The 12,524-nt window shown below is 34.7% G+C and overlaps 1 protein-coding gene across 1 annotated transcript; it reads left to right on the top strand.

Moving 5' to 3' along the window:
* The first annotated feature begins 977 nt into the window (after positions 1-977).
* On the top strand, positions 978-4,409 carry LOC120068289 (methionine gamma-lyase-like). The gene is made up of 4 exons (XM_039020008.1): positions 978-1,580; positions 2,517-2,721; positions 3,447-3,854; positions 3,941-4,409. The coding sequence occupies exons 1-4, from the start codon at positions 1,011-1,013 to the stop codon at positions 4,087-4,089; spliced, it is 1,332 nt and encodes a 443-aa protein (XP_038875936.1). The 5' UTR covers positions 978-1,010; the 3' UTR covers positions 4,090-4,409.
* The last annotated feature ends 8,115 nt before the right edge of the window (positions 4,410-12,524 follow it).

The raw sequence follows: 12,524 nt of genomic DNA, 5'->3' as shown, positions 1-12,524 counted from the left end.
TCAAATTATATTTTAAACAATTTTCATAAAAAAATTAAAAAAAAATGACTTTTTTGAAAACATCTTTTTTTTAGTCAATCCAAATAGGTTCTTTATTATAAGTGAGGAAGTAGAAATGCATCAATTTTGGGCAGATAAATTCTTTGGAGAATACTTGGTAAATGGTAATGTAAGAGTTGTGCTTGACCTATACACTATAGTTATGGTATTAAATTTTCAATGATATATCGTCCTTCGTATCCATATTTTCTTATATTGATGGATTCAATATCGACATAAGGGTGAATTAATATTTTCATTATATTGGAAAACCTATGGAATATTAAAAAGTAAACAATAAATAGTAAATATGCTAGCTCGTTTAAAAAGTATAAATGTTTAATTAATAGTATATATATATATTTACATTTTTATAATTTATTCAAAAATGTCCATAGACATCGATAATTTATCAATTTTTCATCGACATTTCTGTAAAATTGAGACTTCAACATTTTTGTCAATATCGATGTTTTAGAGAACTTAAATAATGATTAACCGTAAATTAATTAGACAAAGTCAGTATAACTCAATTAACATATATGATATATGTATGAGTGGTTAAGAGGTATATAACTCATCCCATATTATACCAAAAAATATTAATTAGCTAACTTCATTGATCACCCAATATAATAAATATAATCCCAAATCTCATGGTGTTAGTATAAAAGAAATAAATGGCATCATGATGGAATGAGGGTCCATAGTCAATATGTAGCACAATTATTTAAGAGAGACTTTCCCTAACAACCATTTAATTATTTCACTTTAACTATTCAATTAATCAAATTATTTAGACATCTAACTAGACTTGATTATTAAATTATCAGTCATCAACAATAATCTCTCTCCTCTCCCCTATAAATAGCCCTACAATCCTTACCCTCCAAATCATTCACATCTCATTCTCAAATTCTCAATCCTACAAAGCTCTTCATATTCTCTCGTTTTCTATTCCTTCTTTAAGAATGACGACTGAAGTAAAAGCTCACGACACTTCCCTCCCATGCTGGAACATTGACAACAAAAAGTTCAGTTACCAGACGAAATCGGCCACGCCGATGGTGACATCATGGCCAATGGGAGACGAGGATCCGGCGGCCACTCTAGCAATGGCCCGTCCCGAGTTTGGAGAGCACGGTGGCGTGAACATGTCGATTGAAAACTCGATAACATTCACAGTGATGGAGGCAGAAACGATGCGTATGATGTTCGAAGGGGAGTTGGGCCCCGAACGAGACTTCTTTATCTATAGCCGCCACTTCAACCCGACCGTCCTGGCCCTCAGCCGGCAGATGGCGGCGTTGGAAGGGACCGAAGCGGCGTATTGCACGTCAAGTGGGATGGCTGCCGTTTCATCTGTTTTGCTGCAGCTTGTGAGCTCCGGTGGGCATATCGTGGCGTCGAGGACGCTCTATGGCGGCACTCACGCGTTGCTGTCGCATTTTCTGCCGAGGGTATGCAACATAACGACGACGTTTGTGGATGTGAAGGACCATGAAATGGTTAGAGATGCCATGGTAGAGGGAAAGACGAAGGTATAATCTAACACCAACTCAAACTTTTATGTTTATACGTTTCCTTGATGGAGTTATATAAATTTGGTTTTTACGCTATCAATTTGATTTTTATAATTTTATTAGCTTTAATTCAACTTATTTTTATTTGGATTTAGTTTTGGTTTGAATTTAGTATTGATAGTTTTAAAAGGTTTCAATTTTTCCATATTATTTTACTTTTTTTAATGTGACAATAAGAGTATATTTTTGTTTGATTAACCGTGTGAGTTTGGCTATATTACACGTTTTTTTAAATTTTAGAATGATTTGTGAGGTTTAATCAAATCTATTAGAACTAAATTGGAATTTTTAACGTCATTAATCTGGATTGGAGCGTAATGAGAATACTACGGATGTTTCAACTTAATTAAGATATTCTCATCCTTCCTTCCTTCTCCCCTAAAATAAGAATGAGATGATCTATTTCTCAAATAATCTTTTGAATATAAAATCTAAATTAATTCAATTTTAAAATGTACATTTTATTTATCACGATTTTTTTAAAATACTCTCTTAACCCCTAATATCAATCAAGTTATACAAAACCCTCTTAAATAAATGTTTTTTTTCCAAAAGTTATTCAAACTAACTATAAAATTGTGATTAAAACTAAGAGGTACTAAATTACAAGGTTCTAATCTTACATTCATATTCTTTTAACACTTCTCTCGCTTATCATTATCACAACAAACAATACAAAGACTATAATGAAACATTAATTATAAAGAAAAAAATTAAATTATGTTATACCAGTGTTTGAATCCTAGTTCTTGCTTAGATAATATGTTAAATCAATTCAAAATTAAATTTATTATTATTCTTATTATTATTATTTCCTGTAGAGTGGAGATTCAAAATGTATTTAGATTTATAGCTTACGATAAATTAAAATTTTAACTCTTATTTTGAACCCAGGTATTGTATTTCGAGACGGTGGCGAACCCGACATTGACGGTGGCAAACGTCCCAGAGCTGAGCCGGATGGCGCACGAGAAGGGGGTTACGGTGGTTGTCGATAATACGTTCTCGCCCATGATCATCTCACCGGCGAGGCTCGGTGCTGACGTCGTGGTTCATAGCTGCTCCAAGTTTATCAGCGGAGGAGCAGACATTATTGCCGGTATGATTAGTGAGATTTTGTCTGATTTAGTTTTTATTGATCTGATCTATATGTGCCTTATCCATGTTGCTTAGTCAAGGTCTATCTTGGGTTTTATGTTTATTATTTCAAAATCTTAATTTACAATACTAATCATACTTAGGCCCATTATTTAATAATAGACAACCATCCAAACAAATTCTGAAAGTCTAGTCTTTGTTTTATAATATATATATACACTCTTGTCTATTTGATTTTAGGTTAACGTTATATTAAACATTATAGTTTATCTAATTTAAACATGATTTCAATATGATCGTTATTATAAACTTTAAAAAATTGGCTAATACAATTTTTAATGCACGGTATGTTTTATTTCGACATATGGTTGAAAGAGGTTTGTTGAGTTGTCATTATATAGTATCGTGTTTTTAAAATAGATAATGTAATTGAAAATATATAAATAAAAGTAAAACCATATTCCCCCCGCCCCCCAAAATAACTCTACTGAAAAAAGAAAAATTGTAAAAGAGAATATTCACGAGGTCGAAGGAATATGCCTTGACCATTTGAGCTATGTTTAAATTAACATAAATAAATAAACTTCGAACATACAAATTCATCCTTTTTTTAATTAAAAAAGAATCAAATTGGGTAATTTACTTGTAAAAACTACTAAGTATTCGAACTCAAGATTACTTGTTTCATTTTGATGGTGTGACTTATTCTTGTGCTTTTTTTTTCAGGAGCTGTTTGTGGATCTAAAAATTTAGTGAATTCTATGATGGACCTTCACCAAGGCACATTGATGCTTCTTGGGCCAACAATGAATGCTAAAGTTGCATCGGAAATCTCTCAAAGAATTCCTCATTTAGGCCTCCGAATGAAAGAGCACTCTCACAGAGCTTTAGTTTTCGCTCAAAGAATGAAGAATCTCGGCCTTAAAGTGACATACCCTGGCCTAAACGATCACCCTGACCACCAACTTCTAAGCTACATAGCAAACAAAGACTACGGCTACGGCGGAGTTCTGTGCATTGACATGGGGACCGAAGAGAGAGCCAACAGGCTCATGAATCTCCTTCAAAATCACACACATTTTGGTCTCATGGCTGTTAGCTTGGGCTTCTTCGAGACTCTAATGTCATGCTCTGGTAGGTTAAATCACTCCCGGTGATCAACCTAAAGTTCGAGCTAATGAGTTACAATAAATTTAATTATTTATTCAATATTTTTACAGGTAGCAGCACGAGTAGCGAGTTGAATAGCAAGGAGAAGGAACTGGCTGGCATTTCTCCAGGATTGATTAGGATGTCTGTTGGATATGTTGGAACCCTAGAGCAGAAATGGAGCCAATTGGAGAAAGCATTGTTGAAGATGAAGATTTGAAGGATTTCATTGTCACATATATGTATTTTCAGAAATTTCATGTTTAAGGTTTTCATTCATGTTTAAGGTTTTAATTAAGTGTCTTAGAAAAGAAAAAAACATATGTTATTTCTGTAAGATATATATAGGTATGTGTTTTAGAAGGGTTATTAAAGATCTTGCTTTTGTGGGTGTAGAAGTTATTGAGAGATGCAAATACTTAGATTTGTTTATTTGTATTTATTTTGTATTGGGGTCAAGGGTCAAGTAGTTTATGTGGTTTAATAATTTTGGAGTTAAAAAATCATTGTAAGTAAGTTCAATTGAAATAAAATAGAAGTTTGGCGAAGATTGTTATTATTAGATTTAGGGTGTGTTTGGTTTAACTTTTCAAACGTATAATTTTGAAAAAAAATCATTTTAAAAAAATTTAAATATTTGACAATCACTCAATATAATTTTTAAAATACTTTCAGAATATATTTTAAACAATTTTAATCAAAATAACTTAAATAAAAATGACTTTTAATTATTTTTTTAGAAAAACAATATTTTATCTCATCATACCGACAAACCCTATTAATATATAAATCTTTTATGCTAACTTGTTGATAGTCACATGCTTCTTTAAAAGAAGAAAAAAAGAAAAATTATTGGAGACTACCCAATAGGACTGTAACATCATTTGAAGTCCTTTATTATTGGGTAATCAAAAGTAAGCATATGTATATATATAATCTAACTTAACCATACAATACATAGCTTGAGGAGTTAGAACCCTCTAATTCAAATGTTTCAAGAATGTACTACTAATTTCAAAGTTATTTGAAGATAGTAAATTGTTGAATGAGAAATTTTAGACCAATTACAAATTGTATGTTATTTCTCATATTATATCGAAATTATAAATCACCAAATTTGGGACCAACCGAAATTTGACATGTGTCCCAAATTCAAATTTATTGGTAAATCTTGATGATGCCACGTGTTTTCGTCTTGACCGTTGAATCGAATAAAATAATCTAGGTCTAATTTGGTATTAACGTTTAGGCTAAAATCCAATTGAGCCTAAAAATAGGATTAATTTGGCCCAAAGGTCAATTAAGACTCAAATCCAATTAGATGGGCTCAAGGGTAAGGTTCATGGACCAACCAAGCCCAAGGCCATAAAACCCACCTGAGAACTCTATAAATTGAGGAGTTCTCCTCATTTGAAGGGGTCGGAAATTTTACACTCTAAAGGACCTAGAGAGAATTCTCCCAACAATCAGAAGACTCTCATACTCATGAAGTTGCACACTCCTTAAAGATACAAGTGTCTTGAAGATATTAAGATTCTTCCAAGACTTCAACTTCAATAACATCATATGCTCCACTTCCTCAAGTTAAGCATACACATTCAACTGAGAGAGAATCAGAGGATCAAGTACTAGAGATCGGACCAAATCTACGTCAAATCAACATCAACACAAGTTCAACTCCACAAAACAAATTTATCCAAAACCTTGTGCAAAAAAATTGACACACCTAGTGGGACGTCTCTACCTCTTATCTGCCTCTCAACATTCAAACAAACTAATAGCCCCAAAGAAAGTTGCATCCAAAACAACTACTACAAGTGGCTTCTATATGGGACCTGCATGTGAAGTCACTCAAAGGGGATCTTGTATGAGTAAGAAAAATGCTCTCTCGCCGTGGAGAAAATTTGGGAACAGTTGATGAAATTTCCTAAAGACGAGATCGTCATTAGAGAAAATCCCTTGTTTGACAACTCTGCTTCTGCTACTGATCAATCAGAAAAAAAGTCACACTTGATGTAGTGTCTGTCATGATGGCGAATGTAACAGCCGAGACAGCCATGCATGACAAAGATGGAGAGGAAGATAAATCTCTTAATGAAAGCTATTGAGGAGGAAAACCATGAAATAGTTGCCTTAAGAGATCAAATGTAGGCTCGAGAAACTATTGAGACAAGTTGAGCTCCAACTACCAAAACTAATGACAAAGAAAAGACTGTCTTGCAAGAAAACTAGCCATAACAATATACCTTTTGTCACCTCCCTGTCGGTTCAACAATTGCAGGATATGATTATAAACTCCATAAGGGCTCAGTACCGAGGATTGTTGCAATCTTCTTTTATGTACTCCAAGCCGTATACCAGGAGAATCGACAACTTGGGAATGCTAACTAGATACCAACCTCCAAAGTTCCAACAATTCAATGGAAAGAACAATCCAAAACAATATGTTGCTCACTTTATTGAAACCTGTGAAAATGCAAAAACTAAAGGAGACCTGCTAATCAAGCAATTCGTTTGAACCTTGAAAGAAAATGCTTTTGATTGGTATTCCGATTTAGAGCTTGAAGAGATTGACAGTTGGGAATAGTTGAAAAGAGAGTTCCTGAACCGTTACAGCACCAAACACCAAACACATCATTAGTATGATGGAGCTGACAAATGTGAAGCAACAAAAAGGAGAGTCAGTCATCGACTACATCGATCGACGGAGAGCTTCGAATCTAGATTGAAAAGATAGACTGACTGAATTATCTATAGTGGAGATATGCACTCAAGGCATGCACTGGGAACTTCTTTCTTGCCAAACTCAATCATACAAGATCTCGTCACTTTGAATGGGTTCTTGCTATGTACACCAAGCCTCAGGGTCACAATGACAAGACATTAGAAGTGTGGCTTGGTAGAGTGAGCTTTTTCGTCCTTATCTTTGCAGTTTCATTATCTTCTTCCTTCAACGAGAGATGAAACCTTCGGATTTAAAGGTGACTCCTGATTAATTATTTGATTTCCAACAGAAAGAGTCCTACATTCTGCAAGAGATAAAGTCTCATACATTCGAAGAGCTGGCGACTCGCGCCCATGACATGGAGTTGAGCATCGCCAACAGGGGAACTAAAAACTTTTTGGTTTCTGAGGTAAGGAAAGACAAGATTGAAACCAAACGCACTGAAAAGATAATGAATAGTGCTACAAAAGAATCCATGGTCGTTCATGCTACCTCATTAAAATTTTTCTCCAAAAGAAAAGAAACAAAATTTAAAAAGAAAGCATGATGGGGGCGAAAATGGTCGCCCAACTTTTAAAGAAAGATAGGAGAAGGTTTACCCTTTCCCCGATTCTGATGTTGCAAACATGCTAAAGCAACTTCCAGAGAAGCAACATATTCAGTTGTTGGAATGTAAATGACCAAAACAAGTAGGAAAAGTAGATGATCCTAACTACTACTGTATCAGGATCGTTAGCCACCCAATAGAAAAGTTCTTTGTGTTGAAGGAGCCAATTCTAAAGTGAAGGATCTTATACCGAGAGTTCCATGAGCGCGTTCGAATCGCTTCGATCTCATCGTGACCGAAATATAACAATATACATTCATCACAAATAGTTATGCAAATAAATCTAATTATCGGCATACTAAGAACAAACAAAATCATACGGGATAGAGTTCCATACCAGTTGAAGACTATCTTCACACTCCAGAACTCCAACGCAGCGAAAACCCTCCAAGAGATCTACCAACACCCGACAGGAACGTCGACTGTAACAGCACGATCAAAGTGAACATGAACGCCGCAATAAGGACGACACCACTACTAATGAGCCTCGGGTATTCTTGGAGTGAAAACCCAAAGGGTGGGCTTTGGTGAATTTGGTAGAGGACGAAGGACAAACGAGTCGTGTAGGCGATAAGCAAGTGGGAGAAAAAACAATGCTATCATATAGCAAAAGTGCTTATCGCATTAGAAGGACTAACGGATGTGTAGGAAATGCTGAACGATCGTTTAGGAAATGTTGAACGATCGTTTAGGAAAAAAATATACGATCGTTTAGCTAAATCGCGAGTGGTGATTATCGTTTAGGCGGAGAAGCAACTATCGTATAGGCTCATCGGCGATTGTTTCACGAAATCTTTTGGCAGAAGAATGAATTTCGATTGCACCATTCAAAATGAATTTTTTTTTCATTTTTAACCCATCGGTTACCATAACCAACGTTGCCCACTACCCACGTCCGAACGTGGAAAAATGATTAATTATCATATTAATTAATCAATTAATTAATAATATAATCCTATTATATTTATATCCTATAGTTTGATATCACATATCTACTATAGTATTTTCTCCTTTACTTGATATAAATCATATTTATATCTAATTTCCTCCAAAATAATGTATCTCATACATTTGCCAATTATATCATATATAATTAACCATACCAATTATATCATATATAATTAACCAGTCCAATTATATTATATATAATCGAATTTCCTCTTGTCAATTTGAACATTTCAAATTAACCCAAATATTGGTTCTCAACTTTTATCCAAGCTACCCAGGGGACCTAATGAACCTGTGGCTCGAAGCTCCAACAATACGTGAATAGTTGACTTAACTCTTTAGCCATAAGATCCACCATCCGTTAACTGTTAGACATTCCACTAAAGACCAACATCTGAACTCTTCCTACCACAGATATATTTCTGTGTCCATCAGATATAACCAATCATGAGTACGATGACCCTTCACATATGCTCGTAAGTACAGTTGGGTCAATTTATCATTTTGCCCCGGTAGTTACATCTCACTCCTTAAGTACCACTGATTCCTCTAATGAACAATACAACATAGTCCAACTATGTGTGAACACCTTTCGGGCCAAAAGAAAGTGTGTGGCACCATATCGTTCAAGCCCCGGAATCAACCCTTAAAGGAGCCATCTATCTACTTACCATTGTCTCAGGGAAGGAGTGAATTCCATCTTGTGTAGCTGGGTTCCCAGCTCCCAAGTCAGACGAATCCCCAAAATGGTAGGTTTGAATCGACGACCTGGCCACTCACACCCATACAAATCAAAGAACCACCCTCAATGGCAGAAGTTCCCAATTCACTCAGGATTGAGATCATGTTACCTATGGTCATCCTAGTGAAGTGAAGTCTCTGTCATGAATGGTGTTATATAACGAGATGTTAACACTTCGTGGTTAGGTCTTATACAAACTCTTTCTATAGGATGCCCCTGCTCGCATGTCCCCAACACGTATGATCAGGATCAGACCATCTATGACAAGTCACAACAGTTGTAACTATTCCACAAAGTGGGCTGCATCCATAGCGTTACCAGGATAAGGTTTCCCTCATTTATCCATATACTACAGACCAATTTGGTTATCACTCAAGACATGATCCACTTGTATGTCACCGTATACATGCTTGAGTCACGTACGGATAACTAGGGATTTTATGTTTATTGGTTTGTGGTAAAGCAAATAAAACAAGTAAATGAGCAAAATACAAGATGTGAAGTAAATATCATATATTAACAACACAAGTATTTGTACATACTATTTATAAACTACAGAACACGAGACTTTAGGGCATTAACCCCAACATAAAGTTGGCTCATGATAAGAAGATTGAGTTGGATCTTGATGAAGTAGTTTAGACAAATCACGACGAAGTAGTGGAAGCTTTAAGTGTTCCAACGCCGACTGCGTTTTATGATCAAAGAGAAAGCTTGATCCAATTTGGGACCTTTGACCCTGTAGATGTTTAGTTCCAACAAGAGATTCTAATGACAGACTCCCAAAACAAAGATGAACATGTTGATGGTTACAACGATGAAGGATGGATCCTTGTGACTCGTTCAAAAAGATGAAAGTGGAGTTCCATCCAAAAAGAGTTGTGCTTCTATCTAAGTTATAGAAGGGGGAATAAGATTCAGGAAAAGAAAGGAAAAGGACGACATGGAAGCCTAAGTCTACTAAGGAAGAAGACGAAGATTTCCCTCAACTTCGACAACCGGTAACTTTGGCAGACTTCCTTCCAAGAAACTTCTTCGATAATGTTCTAAATAAGTATTAGAAGTTATTATGTGTCATGTTGTTAGCACAGCGGGAGTCGGTAACAATCATATAACTACTGAAGAAGTCAATGATTCAAAAGAAATCAAGTAAAGAATTTCTATCTTTGATTGTATTAAGCCTTCAAATGCTCAATTCTCAGTCTTCCAAAGATTGAGTATGACCACAACAGAAGAGGAAAACCGATGTTAAACATTTATTTCCAGTTGAACTTCCACCTTAAAAAGGCTAAGTATCTCTACATCAAAGAAAGATCGACCTTTAATATCTGCTTTTGATCTTCTTAAAATTAAAAGCGACCAACATGAAAGAAAGATGAAAACCTTGAAGAAAAATCATTTTATGAAGAAAACAACGAAGAGAAGATTCATAGTCGTGTCCCTTCATACATAAGAGAAAGTTTTCGGTTGACATAAATACAGAAGGTGATGATGAAGGAACTCGTTTTAGAGAAAACCTATGAGCAAAAGTGGATCGTCCAAATCCCATTTCGATTGAAACAAATATTTACAATAAAACATACAGATTATGCACTTTAACTATATTACAACATTCTTTTGAATAAGAAAAAAGAGTTCAAGTGATTATACCTTTGAAGAACTCTTCTTCACATTAATCCCTCGAACCAACTCGAACACTTTGAACAAGCACGAACACTCCAAACAACAGCAAGAACTCGAACCAAAGGGAGAGGACCATACCACTTAGTTAGCTTGATATTCTAGGGGTGAGAACTCAGGAGTGGTGGGCTCTGGCTATTTTGGTTAAGAGGAAGTTTGTGGTTTGGAGGAGGAAGACAAATGGAGGAGGAAAATCTCTATCGCATAGATAAACTCTCCAATTGTGTAGAAGGTTCACAATTCGTGTGTCTTGTCCACCGGAATAATAAAATCATATTTTATTTTATTCCATTTTGCCATAAAACTGATTAACCTCCCACTAAGATTAGAGAGAAAAATGGGATAATTATCAAATAATTAATAATATAAATAAATATGATAACCAACTTATCATATTATATTTATAACCTATAGTTTTAATATTGCATCATATACAGTATATAAACCATAGTTCTTTTTCTCTATCTTATGGCATTTAATATAAATCATATTTATATTAAATTTAACAACTATTAATATTATTCATAGATTTATATATTTGAATCATTATTCAAATGTTGTTCCTCCAATTAAACTATAATGTACCAAATACATTATGTCAATTATTAATTAATTTAATTATATTATATATAATTAAATTCCCTCTTATTAATTTGAACATTTCAAATTAACCCAAAAACTAATTCTCAACTAAATCCTTTTGAGCTACCAAGAGGACCTTATGGACTTGTAGCTTGAAGCTCCAACAGTATGTGAATAATTAATTAAACTCTTAATTACACTATCCACCATCCATTAATTTTCAGGCACTCCACTAAAGACCAACAACTGCATTCTTTGTACTACAAATATATTTTTGTGTCCATTGGATATAACCAATCGATAGTACGATGATCCTTCATAAATTGCTCATAAGTATAGTTGGACCAAATTACCGTTTTTCCCCTGTAGTTACATCTAACTCCTTTAAGTACCACTGATTCCTCTAATGAACAATAGATCATAGTCTCACTATGACTAAACCCCTCTCTGGCCAAGAGAGGGTGTGGCGCCACATTGTTCAAGACCCGGAATCAACCCTTAAGGGAACAATTTATCTACTTACATCTGTTTCAAGGAAGGAGTGAATTCCATCTTGTGTAGCTGAGTTCCCAACTCCCTAATCCGATGAATCCCCAAAATGGTAGGCTTGTTGAGTCGGCGATTTGACCACTTTCACCCATACAAATCAAAGGACCGCCCTCATAGGCAGAAGTTCACAACTCACTCAGGATTAAGGTCATGTTACCTATAGTCATCCTAGTGAAATGAAAGTCTCTATTATGAATGGCGTTATATAATGAGACTAAACATTTCGTGATCTAGTCTTATACAAACTCCTTTGTATAGAATATCCCCGCTCGCATGTTTAATACATGAATGATCAAAATCAGATCATTTCTAGCACTTTACAACAATTTTAACACCTACAAAGTGGGTCATACTCGTAGTGTCACAAGGATAAGATACCCAATCTTATCCATATACTATAGACCATTTAGGTTATATTTAAACATGATCCACCTGTATATCTCCACATACATGTTTAAGTTATAATGATTACCATGGATGTTAGTTTATTGATTTATGGTTAATGCAACTAAAATATCATATATTTCATAGACAAAGTGAATAAAATATCAAATATTATTAATCACAGAAATGTTTGTTCATACAAGGTTTACAAACTATAAAACCCTACGAGATTTAGAGCATCAACCCTAACAATCTACCACTTGTCCTAAAGCTAGTGGGTGTACAAGATAATCAAATTACAAGTACATAATACAATAAACTAGGGCATAAGACGCCCAGTATAATATTTGTCTCTTATACACATCTAGATGTGTATAAGAGACAGGTCCTAAAGCTAGTGGGTGTACAAGATAATCAAATTACAAGTACATAATACAA

The sequence above is a fragment of the Benincasa hispida genome, chromosome 12 (assembly GCF_009727055.1).
Source record: "Benincasa hispida cultivar B227 chromosome 12, ASM972705v1, whole genome shotgun sequence".
NCBI classification, from domain to species: domain Eukaryota; kingdom Viridiplantae; phylum Streptophyta; class Magnoliopsida; order Cucurbitales; family Cucurbitaceae; genus Benincasa; species Benincasa hispida.
This window is presented reverse-complemented; position numbering and strand designations above follow the sequence as displayed.